The sequence below is a fragment of the Amyelois transitella genome, chromosome 13 (assembly GCF_032362555.1).
Source record: "Amyelois transitella isolate CPQ chromosome 13, ilAmyTran1.1, whole genome shotgun sequence".
In the NCBI taxonomy this organism is placed as follows: domain Eukaryota; kingdom Metazoa; phylum Arthropoda; class Insecta; order Lepidoptera; family Pyralidae; genus Amyelois; species Amyelois transitella.
The window spans coordinates 5,440,239-5,457,243 of NC_083516.1; the positions used below are offsets into that span (position 1 = coordinate 5,440,239).

The 17,005-nt window shown below is 35.7% G+C and overlaps 1 protein-coding gene across 1 annotated transcript in view; it reads left to right on the top strand.

Annotated features, from left to right (window-relative positions):
- LOC106132121 (rho guanine nucleotide exchange factor 10) overlaps nucleotides 1-17,005 on the top strand; it is a 29,901-nt gene that overhangs the window by 8,013 nt on the left and 4,883 nt on the right. Inside the window, exons 3-10 of the mRNA XM_060947404.1 lie at nucleotides 748-958; nucleotides 3,111-3,287; nucleotides 9,044-9,203; nucleotides 11,485-11,714; nucleotides 14,369-14,491; nucleotides 15,668-15,817; nucleotides 16,189-16,396; nucleotides 16,602-16,822. Coding sequence (XP_060803387.1) covers nucleotides 748-958; nucleotides 3,111-3,287; nucleotides 9,044-9,203; nucleotides 11,485-11,714; nucleotides 14,369-14,491; nucleotides 15,668-15,817; nucleotides 16,189-16,396; nucleotides 16,602-16,822 — 1,480 coding nt within the window. The remainder of the gene's footprint in view (nucleotides 1-747; nucleotides 959-3,110; nucleotides 3,288-9,043; nucleotides 9,204-11,484; nucleotides 11,715-14,368; nucleotides 14,492-15,667; nucleotides 15,818-16,188; nucleotides 16,397-16,601; nucleotides 16,823-17,005) is intronic.

The window sequence follows — 17,005 nt, forward strand, 5'->3', positions numbered from 1 at the left end:
ACCTGAATCGGTAAAAATTCTACTAATAAGTTACGATGAAAAAGATTGCTTGTTGGTAATGCCATATAATATAAACAAGGATTTTTTATGTCTTAACGAATGGACCAACGACATCTTCGGTCTTTGTTTAGTATTTTGTCAAACTAATTGCTCTATTGTTATTTTATTACTGTTGATCAATCATTTAATTTGATGGTTTGTTTAATCTGCAATTATGGTATTGCTACTTCGTACAATGACATCACCAAAAGCATCGAACTGCCGCTAAATAATAGTCATGTTTCTAGAAAAATATTATCTAATAGCAAATAGGGTTTACTTATTGTATCGAATTCAACTGGTTAGCCAGTTATCTAACAGCTTCAGTTTAGTTTCACCAATTATTGTTGTTTTCTTTCTTTAATTGAACTTCTTCCGCGAATAGTTTAATTGCTTACATCCTATAAATAAAGTGGCATCAATTAAATTAACTGTAATCTTAGTTTAGTTATAAATATTTGTTGTATACTCTCATAACGGGCTAGAGTTTTATCTACGATGATAATGTTCGTCGTTACAACATTTTCTTTTACAATCCCCAATAACTTAAGTATGTAAACAGCGTAGTCGCAAGATAATTAGCTCTAAGGGCCCTTTGTTTTTGTTTATCTAAGATCTTTACATAAAATAACCTAAACATTGTATTACTAGCCTTAAGTTCCTTGTTTACCCCAACTAGCGTATTAATAGATAGTTATCTTGTGTCAGGAGCACTGGACAACTGCGCAACACGCTAAGCCGTGCGCGGGAGTTATGCGAGCGATGGCGAAGCGGCGTTGCGACTCCCGCGCCTCCAGCACCTCCCCCTGATGATGAGGGCGGAGGGAGGTTGGCAAGATGGTTCAGCATGCGAAGAGGATCAACCCATCAATATGACATGCATTCGCACGAATCTGATAAAATTCCGAAATTGCCTGCGGTAAGTTTACTTGTACATCATTATATTTTACCTGAAACCACTAAAGTCTTATGACATATGCTCATTAAAATGTCTGTCCTCAAATTCAATGTATTTTAGTATGCCTAATCCCTCGATGTTGATGGATGTTGTTTTTAAAGCTGTATGGATTACATCGAAAATAGATTCGTTCATTACGCCATAACTCTAAACCCCTCGAACACCATGACTTATTTTAGACTTGTTAACTGACTTGACATGAAGGCGTTTGATAGATGTTGAACTAACGACTACTGTTATTAAAATTGAACTTAATTTATAGCCTTGAATAACTTTTTGATCAACAACTAAACATGACACAGTTTAAAGAACGTACCCCTTTTGTATGAATTTCAATAATGCAGTAAAACGAGCTTTTTGAGTTACACCTAACAGTACTAGTAAATATAAATATGTCATAGACCAAACTTTGACACTCAAGTTAAATACTTTAGCCTTGTTAGCATGAACTAATCCATGAAATCTTTAGTGACTCATCTCGAGACCAACCATGCACAACGACGGTTGACATTAGTTTTCATAGATTTTTTTCAATAGCAAATCAAAATTTACTGATATTGCATATTACTATTATTGTTTTTTAACTTACAAACAAACAATGCTGTTCATTTCGTTTACGTGGAATGTTACAACATCGGGGATAAAAACTATGTCAAATTCAATAAGTCTTAACACCAAAACCAGTTCTGCACTGAACCTCGTTGAAACTATATCAATGAAACAGGCGTACACTCATAAAACATTGGTCATTGACTCCCAGCTGTACAATTTCTGGAATTAAACGAGTCTTTCCATTGGCCTCTATCTTCATTTAACTCGGACTTATACATTTTAATAAGTATATTCCTTGTGAATCACAATTATATGTTAGATGATTCACCATCGGCCATTTAATAGTCAGTCATCAACAAACACAGTAAGCGTGGACGCGTGTCAAACGCGCGCGCAAGGATCCTACAAAAAATAAATAATGTTGATGCAGCCGATCCTTAGATAAACAAATAATGGTGCTAAGTTATGTGATTAACGAATATACATCTTTAAGAGGTGATACGATGATGTCAGAATGGTGTCCAGTACTACCACGCAGCCACGCCGGATTAATGTACACGATTGTAATAGTTTTTTCTCTTCAGTATGTCTTTAGTGAGAATCCGTGAATAACGTGTGTTTTGTAAATGTCAAAAGTTGATTCAATGTTCTATAGATTTCGTAATGTTTTGTACAAAGTTATTGCGCGAAAAAGCTGACTATTCATTGTTACACTTTGACGTAAGTTCTGGGTCATCGCTTTTGGCATTTGCGTTTACTTGGAGACAGTGTGTTTGAGTGGTGACGTGATTCCGCCTCGTGAATTCGACCGGTAATGACGGTTGGCTACGCTAGCAATACAATTTTACGCTCTTGAACACGCGGAGTTATTTTGGACATACGCGAAGTTAGTTACAACTGACGGGATTCCTCTTTCACACGAATAAAACTTTGAATAATCTTAATAATTGCAACAGATTTTCAATGTCAAACTCAAAGCTATGCCAGCGAGCTAAGAACAAATTGCTAACCAGTTGTATTGAGATGTAAATATTGAATTCATGCGTTAGAATCACGTCATCAGTCATATTTGTCCCACTCCACCGGTCGGCGAGGCCGTGGCTTGCATGCAAATCATCACTTCCATTCTGAACTTTATTTAAAGCTTTTATTTAATCTTTTGGATGTTAGTACAAAGAATTTGAGCACTAATATTGCATTAATTGCATTAATCTTAACCAGCAGCGGCAGAATACTTATCTTATATAGGTTTGCCTTTTTGATATCATATTTTCTGAATTCTGAACTAAGTATTTCCAAAACGAAACCCCTATTCCTTATATCTATATGAAGTTATACTATATACTTGGTGTTACCTTTAATGTTTGATAAATAAATGTTTGAAATAAGTTGCTTCAGATCATTAATTGTGCATTTAGGGCAAATTGGGGCGAAAATACATTTTTGTATGTATGTTGTAAATTTAAAGTTATCGCAAGGTCTGAGTTCGCGGTGAAGGACTAGTATTAAGTACTACCTGTAATCACTTGCATAGCTTCCATGACGTTCGTTTCTGTTTCAGTTGGAAGAAGAGCTCCTGTCATGTCTGGGGGAAGTCAGGAGTACGAGAGTACCGCCGCCGTCGCTGGGGGCTCCGCCGGACTCCCTCAGCTCAGTTCAGATGCGCAGGCGGCATGTCGTCGCCGCCATCATTCACAGCGAGAACTCTTACGTCGCGACGCTGCAACGACTGGTTAATGTTAGTAAACTGATATTTACTTTTTACTGATATTTACATCTTAAATAGCTATATAAACAAATGCCCACACTTCTCCTAAAACTATTTATGTAGAGTAATTTACCGAACAACCATATTTTAAACGTTTCTTTGCTTTACATAATTACAATAAATGAAATCAATTGTATTATGTCAACTTAATAAAATGTATCATAATATCAGGCGTCGTGCAGGGTAGACATCTTGGACCTGGGCTTTTTTATTCATTCGCATACAAACTTGAGCCCCTAATGACTTAACAAAAACGTATTATAATGAAAAATAATCTCTTTTTATAAAGTTAAATTAAACAACTGCATCTAAATCATGGCATTGCAAATAAACAGTGAAATACTTATATAGAACTTGTACCTTATAGTACAAGACAGTTTTCTCTTTCCGACCTATTTAATACAATACTTTCTTAACGTGAACCAAACGCTGGCTCATTCACCAGAGGTTACCATCACCTAATACAAAGTTCAAATTCAATTTGCAATATCCTGCACATGCAATACCTATTCCAGCCCGTTAAAGCAACGTTTACTGTGATTTAACATCCTGGTATATTATACGTTAAACAATGGCGCAGTTGCAATGCTCCGAGCAAACGCACGAACGTTATACAAACAAAGTTCGCATTATCTGGATGTAGGGTTTCCATGATTTTCTTTTAGACTTTCCAATGGATTTATGTCCATATCAACCTTTTCTTCCGTTTCAATATCAAACACTATCTGCATGATAATTAATAACTAATGGGAAGAACAAGCTTATAATATTAATTTTTAAAACTATTGAATTAGTTAGTTTTCCTCGTAGCTGATCCACACTTATTTATGAGGCAAGAAATCAATGATTTTATTTCATTGTTTGATTTTTGTCTAAAACAATTCCGAAGTGGTAGCCCTGTTTGGACGCGCAAATAAATGACCAGTAATAACTTACGCACGGACATCTCAAATATTTGCTTTGTGCAAATTGCCAACCGAAATAACTACTGTAAATAGTCTTGGTGGCTAGAGAACACACCGGTTCTGCTTTGACACTGCCAACATCTTATTCTTAGGTACTAGTAACAAAACATTAAACTTCTATAAAACGTTTAATGTTTTCTTCATTGTCATCATAATAGAACTTAATGCCAATATGACATTTTCGTATTGCAAAATTAGTGATACATAACGAGAACGATTTGTTGCTGTCTGGCCCAACCAATACAGATGTCCCTATTGTGTAATGTGAGCCCAACATCGGTTCTATTCCTTCGAGCGTACGTCTTACATCGTCATGCCCGGCCCTATCAGGAAACGGTCTAACATACGCTGACATTTTCCCATGACTCTAGAGAGATTCGTGATCGGGAAGGAAGTCTGATGGCAATAGCCAATTATTTAAGCATTATAAGAGACAGTTGCTATTACGCAATTCGTCAAGTAAATTGATTCAGTGTTGCCACTTTGTTAGCCGTCCGGAGGTGTGACAAGTTTGACAGTGCGCCTAATTAAGTCATAAGCTGACAGGTTGCAAAACAGTTGGGAGATTTCAGATGCTGTTAATAAGATTAGACATATGGAATGTAGTTTGAGGATGTTGTTAAACTCTTGAAATTTGATTGGGACGTGACATCTATTACGTAATGAATATTTGGTTATTACGCGATGAAAACCGTTCAGATACAGGTATTTCCATTATGTACAGTACCTGATTCTTATAGTAGCTGATCCTTTTATTTGTTACTAGCGACCCGCCCGGACTTTGCACGGGATAGCATTTATAGTATTAATTATTCTCAGAAACATTTCAAACAGGAACAGAATCAGATAGAAAATAGTGGGACTCTATATATTGTGCAGTGATTTATATGTTTCGTTCTACATATCATTTAGTGTAAGGTTTCAAAATAAGCCAGGAGCCTAATTCAAGCACTTAAAGTTTACCGGTAGAAATGAAAATTAACAATTTCTATTCAATTTCTAAGGCAACACGTCAAATTAGGAAGACGGTAGCCCGTATGACGTGTTTCCAATTGAGAGCATCACAAAATTGTTTAATTTCCTTATTTTAATTTTAGTCATTAAATTTTATTTCTCCGATGTTTTGATTGCATCAAAGCTTGAAGACCGCTGAGCCTTTACACGTTATGAATATATTTAAAAAAATCGTCTTGGTTGGCTGCCTTTTGCCACCTTGGGAATTTTTCATCATAACTTTTAATATAGTATCGATACTTAACTTAAACTGTAAAATTGTCAAACATCTGCCAACAATTGTTTTAATCAATTAACACTCAAATAACGTGAGGACATTTTTTAATTCTCATCATCCTGGAGTTATCCCGGGTAACCACAATTCATTACCACAAGACTGATTGGAACTTTATCAAAAGTTTCATAGGATTCAATGCCGTATTGAAATTGTTTGAGATCATCACAGCAGAGAAATCACATTAACAATGGGTTAGCACTTACTTTCTCAGCAAACTCATGAATTTTCAATGACACTTCCTAAAACAAAGTTTTGTAACTCTGTACACATGTCAAAAATCCTGCATGTAAATGAAAACCTGCGTGGCCCACTTCTACATTGTTCGCCCACTATTCATGTAACGTTTATTTCACATGGGTTTAGTACCTGGCGTTATGCAAATATTATGAATTGCTAGTAATAATTGCAATTGCTTTAACAACCTGTTTATCATACAGTGTAAATGGTTTGACGGTTAATATTGTGGTCATTTCTGAACGTTTGTGTAGTTTAAATTTAATTATTCCTACTGAAAGAATAAAACTGGTTAAGGTTGTCAAACAAGCCACGCGAAATGTTGTGTTTTGGTAGCATTTCGTGGCCCAAATGAAAATTGTCTATGTACTCACAACACCATATTTTCAAACACCTATCCTTTCGTACCATTATATCAATTCATGCGAAATAACAGATTTCTTAATCCCAAAAGTCGCTCTCCCTACGAGCTGCAAACGGACAGACAGCCAGACTACATGCCGAAAAAGTATTTGACTCATGATTTAGTTGTGGCTCTCGTGTAGATCGTACTTTGTAAATTTGCATATTAGGAAGTGGGACATATTGAATAGTGACTATTTGCGAGTCGAGAGCACGAGGTCAACTCTGTTGTATTAAATAGCGCCATTTAATGTGGCGAATCAGTTTTTGTCTCCCAAACTACTGTTGTACTGTTTGACGAATTGTGTATGTTACTAGGCGGTTGATTTGTGCGAAAAGCATATCATTATAGTAGTCTGGCAAAAACTGTTTTGTTTAATAAGATATTCAATGATTCAGCTGAAACTCAAGCACTTAAAATCGATTGTTTTAGTGTCTCGTTCGTGTTTTTGCATGCGTCTGCGTCTCCTTGTATGCTTCTATGGAACTTGATAATGTAATTATAGATTTGAATAAGTTGCTCGCCGCTGGACCAGCCGTACCATTAGTCAGAACCATGTTAGTACAAATTCGAATCTAAAATAATTCCTTGTTGAGCTGAACAACTTTAAAATAGTGCACTACAAAGTTGAAAATGCGTAGTTGCAATATGCAGGGAATATTATTAACCCATTATTAATTTGATGATTAAACTGCAAAATACAAACTACCGCGGCTTTGCCTACAGGAATTCATTTACAGAACCAATTGTTTCTGTTGATGATTAACCATACAATTTAATTATTACAAACGATTCGAATCATTTGTTTTGAATTAATAATAAAAACACAATCACGACAAAGTAAAATCCATAAACCCGTTAAATTATAAGCGTTCATTTGGGGCAGTCGGGCAAAATAAACAATAAGCAGTAACTGTCAAGTGCTAAAGGTATTACCTATTGTCATCCTTCACCTAGATATCTACCCAGCGGTGGACGATCACCTCCACAGTTATTATGAGGGGTTTTTATTCACAAATACTCATCATACTTATTTACGAAGTTTATGTAGGTATCGATCAAAAATATAACCTTAATTTTTCTTTTTCAAAGCCTGGAACTATACCCAAACTGTAAAACACCAACTTGTTTTAAAAATACATTTAAGTTTGCTGAACTGTTCTAAGTATACTGATATGCAATTTTATCTGGTGTTAATTAGTTTTGTTTTGATTTATGTTGACAAGATAAAAAATTGCAAAATAGAAATACACGTATATTTCATTGTCACATATTGTCTTGAGATAAGACGGGATAGCTGAATAGACCTAAAAGAAAAAACAGCAAACGAGAAAAGATATAGCGTAGCGATGTCTAGATAAATTTTTCTGATTTCTTATTTGAATGACTCGGTTTGACCCTCAGGGCTCATTAAATAATTTCCTAGACATGTGTCCATTGTGCTCCATCAAACCGCGTGACGGTACGTGCTAGCTAGGCGTGACGTCGTGATAAAGCATTAATACTTTTTGTCGTGTCGATTGGATAGACTTTTCGCTTCTAAGAATAGATTGTCACCTGTTATGGTGGTAAAGATTAGGTGGATTTCTGTAGGTCAACCAATCGATAACTTTATTTGTAACTGATAACGTTTTTAATCAGATTTTAATATTTTTAACGAGAAGAAACGTTTCATTTTTGAAAACAAATGAAAACATTTAGGTTTGCCTCTCCTTTTTTGTATGCGCGATTTATGTTTACCGTCGTGTTCTGTCTTATGTTAAGGGCGCATACATGTAGCTCTATTTCAGGTCCTCGCTAACATGGTAGTAAATTTTATATTTACGATGAATACTTCGTTTGTTTTGAGCCTTTGTCTATCCAACGAAAAGTAAATAATAATGTTACCGTTGTTAATTTCAAGTTTCTTTTAGTACATTTCTTCGGTATTGTAGGCTAAGGTCAAAAGCATCATATAACAACTTAATTCACAATACGTGCGTAAGCTCTGCACGCTTCGTGAGTGTTAACAAGCCGTGAAAGGTTTTATTTTAGTTTTTTTTGCTAATATTCTGCTCACGGTTTCGCTTGCGCGAGTGAATGCTCATGCAAAAATAAGTCTGGATATAGATAATTGTTTTATTATTTCCTCTGGCGTATGAATGAACTATTATGTTCAGTACTCATTATTGGTTCCCATACTTGATACCAGTACGTCACCATACTTGATGCCACTGCAACAAAGCTTTAAAAAACGGTGAAACATCCTGCAAATTTTGAGAGATGACTTCAGAATCAGATGACTGGTCGTATGACGGATTTCCATTTTTTATACCCTCGCTATCGCACTTAGGTGCAAGGTTTGACGTTTTAATGACTTGATTAACTTGAATGTCCTTGTTATGAATGGTATTAGCTACACATTATTTAATTATGATTAGATCTCATAATATGGTAAGATTATTATGCTAATTACTTCACTTAGTTCGGTAGCTATTTGCAATTTTGTGTGTGTATAAAATATTATGAAGAAGCCTTGAATTACGAATCATATTGTCAGTCATATTCATAACTAAACCTTATTATAAAGTCATAATTATAAGAAGTCAGAATTAGGAAAAATTTACTCGCTAAACAGAAAACACGAACTCAATAAACAATAACTTAAATGTACATTTCATTGTTTATTAAACAAAAGCAGTGCATAGGCCCTATACCTACTAATACGCTATTCATAATGCTAAGTAGATTTACCTATGAGCGCCTCCTTAGGTACCGCACGTAACAGACAGTAACCATTAAAACTCCTTATAAAAAATATCAAAATCATTAAATGTTTTTCTCATTTAACCAGGACTACAAGAAACCGCTAGAAGAGAGCAGCCCCGCGATCCTGAACGCCAGCAAGATCCAGACTTTGTTCCATCGGCTACCAGACATACTACAATGCCACCTGCACTTCCGCACCGCGCTCGCAGATTGCGCCAGGACGTGGGACCGCGATGAAAAAATTGGTAGGAATTTCCTTAATATAGTTGTATTTCCTTAGCCGTATGGTTCTCAGCACCAATAGAAAAAAGAAGAGAAGAAGGGATAGGCTTATAAATGTGGGATGTTTTCTTTTATGCGACGGGCAAGCAACCTGTCATTATATGAATCTCAATTCTATCATTAAGCCAAACAGCTGAACGTGGCCTATCAGTCTTTTCAAAACTAATGGCTATGTCTACCTCGCAAGAGATATAGACGTAATTATATTTATGTATATATGTAAAATCTGAATATATTTTATGCAAATTGAGCCAGTTTCAGAGTAAGCTTGTCGTGAGAACCTAAACAAATTATGTAATGATCATCTCTCCTGTTTGACCAATTAGATCATGGTTACATATGCAACATTTTCCCTCATAAAAAGCATGAGATATCAAATAATGTACTTAGAAAATCCTGCCAATTGCGTCTCGGTAAAGTCTCAGTACAATAGTTTTTGTCATTCGGTAATCTAGAGATACCGTAATATTGACCACAAAATGTCAAAAACTATTGATATATCAATGTGACTATGGACATCGACACATCATTAGTACATTTTTTTCATACTTGACCTCCAGGCCATTCAGATAAAGATTCATTTTTTCTGGAACCGTCTTAAGAATTGAACAAAGCAACCTTGTGTGTAAGATGAACGTTAAAACAAACAAAAATGATGATTCCTTCCAAGGAAAAAATTACATCTAAAATAACACATGGTTATAAATACCATCAAATAAAAAAGACGAAACAGTACCGCCAGGATTACCCACTAGTTTATCTTTAACTTTGAAGATTTTTTACCAATAAGAATGCAAAAGGTAAAAACTACAAAAAACTTTTTTGTGTGGTTTAGTCATCTTTTTTAACCAGCCGCCTGCATAACGCCTATTCTTATTGAACATAAGTTTAACGAATTTCAATTTGAAGATGATTCTGAAAATGTAATAATGTAAATAAATGTAGCAGTTGTCTGTCCCAAAATCTTTCGTCCATCCATACTAATTTTATAAATGCGAAAGTCTGTCTGTACGTTTTGTTAGGTATTCACGACTGAACGACTGGACCTGATTCGATGAAATTCTGTAAAGATATAGTTGATAAAGGAAGGACAAACATATGCTACTTCTTCAAATGTGTAAAAAACTAAGAAACAGCTCTTAATTATTAATGTCTACGAGCAACTTATCGTGCATTGTTAAACTTCCGTGTTGATATGATATCGCATCTATATCTCTTGCGGGGTAGACAGACAACAGTCTCGAGTCAAAACTGATAGGCCAAATTCAGCTGTTTGGCTCAATGATAGAATTACAACAAACAACACAGAACTTGCAAATATATCGCGGACATGCATGCTAACAAATTTTCACACATCGGTCACATACATGTTTGTATTTATTCAATTTCGTCAATTTTGTTTGAATAACCCGCAGCCGTGTTTATCATATCATAACCTCGAGTCGTGGACATTAAAACAACTGGAATACACAGCATTGCTTCAACATTCAACATGTATAAATTTATTTTGGACGATGTATTTATAACCTTTGAATAAAATGAAAGTACTTCTCGGTAATTTGTCAATTGAAGTTTTTGTCACTTTTTGTTACCTTGAAGAAAGAGAGGCAAACAAAGTATAGGCGTTAAAAGAAATAATGAAGTAAAATAAATCCTTATTATATAGTTAACTAGTTTTTGCCCGCGACTTCGTCCGCCGTAAAAGTTCCCTGGAAATGCTGATCCCCTGTATTGCCATCTACATGGGTGGGGGGAGAAATTTTTGTATGCCTATTTTTAAGTTCGACCACGCCTGTGTTAGGCGTGGTCGAACTTGGAGCGTGGTATCTGAGGAAATCGCATTAAAATCGGAGAATCAATAGTTTTTGGCCTATTGGGCAAACATACAGATAGGCAGAAACTCTAACAATCACATTTTGACTTCTGTTGATCTTATATCGATTTTTTGCCAATATCTTTCAAGTACAAACGTGAAATGGATTAATATTAAAAATAATTCATGGGGCATATGGATATTTTAAGCATAGTTGACGAAACAAGCTTTGTTTTCTTTATGGAGTGAGAAAGGTAGCACATATTAATAAATGTAATGTTCACGAAGGGGTAGGCTAAAACATCTTCTACTTTATCTTCATCCACATAAGTTCCTAATTAATATACATACATACATACATATAGTCACGTCTATATCCCTTGCGGGGTAGACAGCCAATAGTCCTAATTAATATATTTTCCTTTTTTCAGGCGAGGTCTTCTTAAACGCATTCTCGAAAGCAGTGGTGCTGGACGTGTACTCAGATTTCATCAACAACTTCTCAATGGCCATGGAACTAGCAAAGATGGAGTCGAAGAGGAAATCGGCGCTCGCGGACTTCTTCAAAGTCAAGCAGATCAGCGCCAACGACAGATTGTCCTTCTTCGGCCTGATGGTGAAGCCTGTGCAGAGGTTTCCGCAGTTCATCATGTTTTTACAGGTAGATGTTATCTTGTTTTATCATCTCTGTAGTATATGGGTTATCATGCCAGTTTGCTAACTCGGTGATCCTGATGTTCGGATGTGTAAAAAGGTTTTGAATTATCAATGATTATAAAATTAGGTTTTCTAAAAGTGTGCCACAAAGCTTTGCTTTTAATTGAGCCATCCCAAAATAACTATATTCACAGAGCATGACTACTCTTAACATAAGCAAAAATATTTTTTCCCCTCTCTTATTTTATGTCATTTAACTTTGGACCTCTGATAAAAACAATTTATATTTATAACATAAATACCTACATTTGCATGACACAGTCACATTATAATAAAAGAATGAAAGCACAAACAAAATAACATTCTTTCTTATCTATTTGCGAGACAGCAAAAACATATTTATTAGCACAATTCACTTTATTACGACGTAGGTATGTATTGATCATTGATCCCTCATGGGTAAGCAGAGCTAATAGTCTCGGAAACTGGAAAATCACATTCTACTGTTGGCTTTAGGATGGAATTGAAATTCAGAAAGTAAGCAGTTGTTACCCCTTGGCTTAGAAGAATATTTCATTCCGCACTGAAAAACAAGCAGCTGGTACTCATTATGTTAAATTACAATGATAAAATTAAATACAAGATCGTGGCAAGTGGAAAGAGGTAGTCTCTGCCTACCCTTCCGGGAAAGAGGCGTGATTTTATGTATGTATGTCAATGCAATCTCCACGCTAATCTTCTTCTGGTGTCAACGACATACACTGGAAACAGATTGAGTGGTTCTAAAGTGCCGAGGACCACACGATGTCTTTAGAATACAAGAATGATTACGCTTATTAAAGAATATTCCACATAACCTTGCAACCCGTTATGTAAGGTTTAATCACAGTGAGTAATAAGACTTATCGTGACACGCCGCGGCCATTATGTGCCCATTGTATGGGCAACAATGAACGGAAGAAAAAATATTATGTATGTAAAATGCACGGCTGTTTGTCGAAGCTTGTGATGATTTAATAAAATCTGCCGTAAAGATTCATGACTTTGGAATTTCAATCGGAACTTTAGATCACATAGCTAATAAACTTGGGATTCTTTTTTAGGGCTTGTGGGTTAGCAACCTTAAACTATTTGAACCAGCTGAACTTGGCCTTTCAGTCTTTTCGATACTGCAGGCTCTGTTTACCCGTTAAAGCATAAGGCCGTGACGTATGTATGTAGAAATAAAAAACAAACCGTGTGCGGCAAGTATTGTTTAACAACGGCCTGATTGCATTTCCTAAGACTTCATCAATAAAGTCTACTTACATATACTTGGAATGCGGTTGACAACAAAATATCAATAAAACATGTGTGGTAAAGCAATGTATACCTTTTTCAAATAACAAACTTTACGACCAAACAACTGACTCAGCGAATTCTCTGAAGTATTTTTAAACCTTCATTCCTGAGTAAATGCTGCGACCAATATCACTTTATCATGCGATGCGTGAAATTTATACAAATAACTTTCACATCGATGTTCACAGTTTATTTATTTTCTCATTGATTCATTCCGACTTCCTGTTGTTGGCGAGAAATCACTGTTCAATTACATATTTCATAGGCAGATCAAATGTTAAAAGTTCACCAGATTATCACTCATTATGACGTGTCCCGGTTCGCATTCCAATAAAGGTCGGGTTCCCCTGCAAAGGTTGCGGAGGGCAGACGGGAGTTGCTTCGTTTAATCCGACTATTTCAATATTATGTAGAAGCGTGTTTATACACGGACCCCGAGCACCTCTCCACAGTTTTCTCGATATCACAATATCTCTAAAGTAAGCAGCTAGCGATACATGAAAAGATTAAGCAAAGATTTTATGGGTGACGACTATTTAACACCAACCCACCTGTTCGCAAGATTATGTATGCAAATTACCCAATCAATTAATCATTCGCGCGAATAACAATTTATAAGCAGAAAGATACTACTGATAGCTTAATTTACTAACTTTATACCTATATAAGGTTTTTAAAATTCATCTTTATTAGTAATTCGGCATTCATATTTAAATAAGATGGCCACTTTAACCTTTTCTTGGGATTACAAAACTTTACTTTCTAAGCGTTTCTTTGCCATATGTACCTATATGGAAACTTAACTGAAAAGCTAATTTGAATATCTGTATTTATGTATTGATTAATCGGTTAATGACTTTTCTTATTTTGCGGTTTTGGTTGTACGTAACTGGAAAGATGAATCAGCCAGTTCTTTTCCATTAGTTAGTATACCTACTCAGAGGGAATTACGAGTCACAGATTCGAAAAATAAATTATTGGATTTGTTTGCTAATCAATAGTAATTTAAATAATTAAAAAAATAACCTGAAAAATTGCCAATTTATTTGCTCCGTTCCCGCGTTTTAGATGTTTATTCTACATAATCTGAAGCTACTGATAAACAAGTTAACAACCAACTGAAGAGATACTAGTGGGTTTATTATTGATCCGCCTATTATCTCCTAAAAGATTAGAAATTTGATGAAATTTAAACTTAGTATTATAAGTTCATAGATATTTTTTAAGAAATTAAATCATACTCTCTCATTGAACGATCTATAAAAACACACTCCACTTTTAAGAGCTTTAGTATTTAATCTTACTCTTATTTTACAGGATCTTCTAAAACACACTCCACCTGGTCACGCCGACCGTGTCGCCTTGCAGCGAGCATTGACAAGGTTGGAGGCCCTGGCCGAAGCGCTGAACGAAAGGAAACGCGACGCCGAGAGGACGCAGGTAAAGTTCTAGTTGTTTTTTTAACCCTGCTATAAAAGGGGGGCTTCACTTTTATCTTACAAAATTATTATTTTTTATTATTAACGTCGTAATTCTTGATTAGTTGTGATTTAATGAAAAATGTAAGTGTTTACAATTGCACAGATCAGATATTTCTTGTGGCCTATTGGATGAGAAAATGCCGTTTCCTTTTGGGCATACTTATTTGCCATAGCGTTGATGCATTCAAAAGTTTAGTGCTCTATTTTACGTTTATTCCTTATCGTGGTAAATAGCTCGAAATCTTATTACCAAACAGAGTTCTGAGACTCTTATGAAAATAAGAATTCGAAAGTAAATAGGTAACACTAAATGGATCAACCGACAGATAACGTATTCCAATGATCTATTTAGCTGACATTTCAATAACAATAGCACAAGACTATTATGTAAGCTATGTCCTCTACGTGATCTATGTTGCAAAATCACAGTATTGTTATGTTTCTTTATGGCGCGAACTACATGAGAAGTAGTTATGAGATAGGTAACGTTTTGGTACAGGTTTAATTCTTTTTTATAATTTATAATTTAAATTAACAATTAATGTGAATGTGAATTTATAGAAAAGAAACCTGATACGACTGACATATCAACACACAGCCCGAAATCTCATTTACTTAAGTAAATACTGTTTTAATCTTAGTTTGTTTTTTAACTTTATAAATTTCCGGTTTTCTCAACCGTGACCTCCACAAAAAGTGTAATAACATTGTACAAAACATGAATATTACAGGATACGTTAATGACATCATTGTCATTAGTAATACTATCACGAACTATAAAATAAGTCGTTATTGCATTACAAACCACGCAATTTTATTCATGTCAGGATTTTGTATTCAAAGTTTGTATTATAATTTAGACGTTTGAATACTTATGATATTATTTCTATTAAAAGAAATAATATCATAAGTAATCTATTAAAAGGAAAAAAATGGGTATATACCTTATTTCTTTACTTTCTTGTCCAACTTTTTGTTTACCTTTATTCATGGAAACATAAAAGGTGAATTAAAGAGTGAACTTCAAACTATTATGTTATTTTTAGTCTATATTTTGTTATTATATCGAACTTGATTTTTGCCACATTGGTAGTTTTTTGCCAGTAAATATTAATTAATTATTTCTTCTACCCAGGCGTTCCGGGCAGCGTTACGTCGCCTGACCCGCGGGGGCGTGGCCGGCGCGGGGGGAGCGGGCGGCGCGGCGAGGTTCGGTGCCGCCAGGCTGCTGGCCTCGAGAGCCGATAAGAGGCATCTGTTGCGGCAAGACGACCTACTGCAGTTGGTAAGTGGGAGGCTTGGAGTATGCAGATATTCTGGAAGATCATGTGCACGTAATGTGTAAATCAATAATCAATAAATCTTATATGGAAACGTTATGTCCAATTTTGAAAGCAAAAAATGTCTTTGAAAAACCCTTATATTTCTATTTCCATATTCATTCTTATTTATACAGGTATCGTTCAAATTTGAAACAATCAGCATGTGAATAGTGCATTACAAGATTGGGCAGTTTTTAAGCTTCAATGTGGAATAATAAAACGTAACTATCAAAGTAGATTTATCAAGTCCAACTAATTGTAATTGCAGATAGTCCCAGCAACTGTGCATTTTTTTTTTAAATAATTGATTAACACATTTGTATTTATTCCCCAGGAATTCAACCAAATGGGTAGCGTGACGAAATGCAAGCCGCGCCGACTTCTGCTCCTAAACGATTTAGTGGTTTGCGTGTCAGTCGGCGGCGGCAGCGGCGGTAGCGGGGAAGACGAGAGGCTCGGGCTCAAATGGGCGCATCCCGTGCAGGATGTGGAAGTCTTGGATACTGGAACCTCGCCTACGCTTAGCAGGGTGCTAGCTCAAGGTAAAAAAAATAAGTTAATGTCTCTATTACACACAAAATTTTCTCGGGATATCCCTTCAAAAACCTATGACTCTGCAAACTTCCCTATAACCGGAAGATTCACAAATCCAAAACAGTTCAAATGTGTCCAGGACTCGCTTTATTGCTAAGTTTATTCAATCTTAACATTATAAAAAACTATCATTCAATTGTTTTTATTCAACAGGCATGAACCGCAGTGGCAGTCTCCGTTCAAACTCTAGTAGTAACGGGCAACTCAACTCGACTACCGCGGATTCCCTTTGCAACGAAATGTCCGCTCTAATGCACGACTATGAGACTGTATCGAGAATGGCGGACTTGGCTGCTTCACTACGCGCGCCTTACCCGGAGTTAGCACCGGAGACTTTCAAAACGCTGTTGCAAAATATCCAGCAAAGTATTCAGGTAGGTGTATGTTGTTAAAACTCCAGCACAAACAAAAGTGCACGCTATTGTTATAAATCCGTCCCTTAGCCTGCGCTAAGAAGACCTCTTATTACAGTTGCAGCACAGCAGTACTGTCTCTTTTGGCTTTATCGATTTCATTAAGTGTTCAATGAAAACAAATATCTCTCTAATCATTAATCA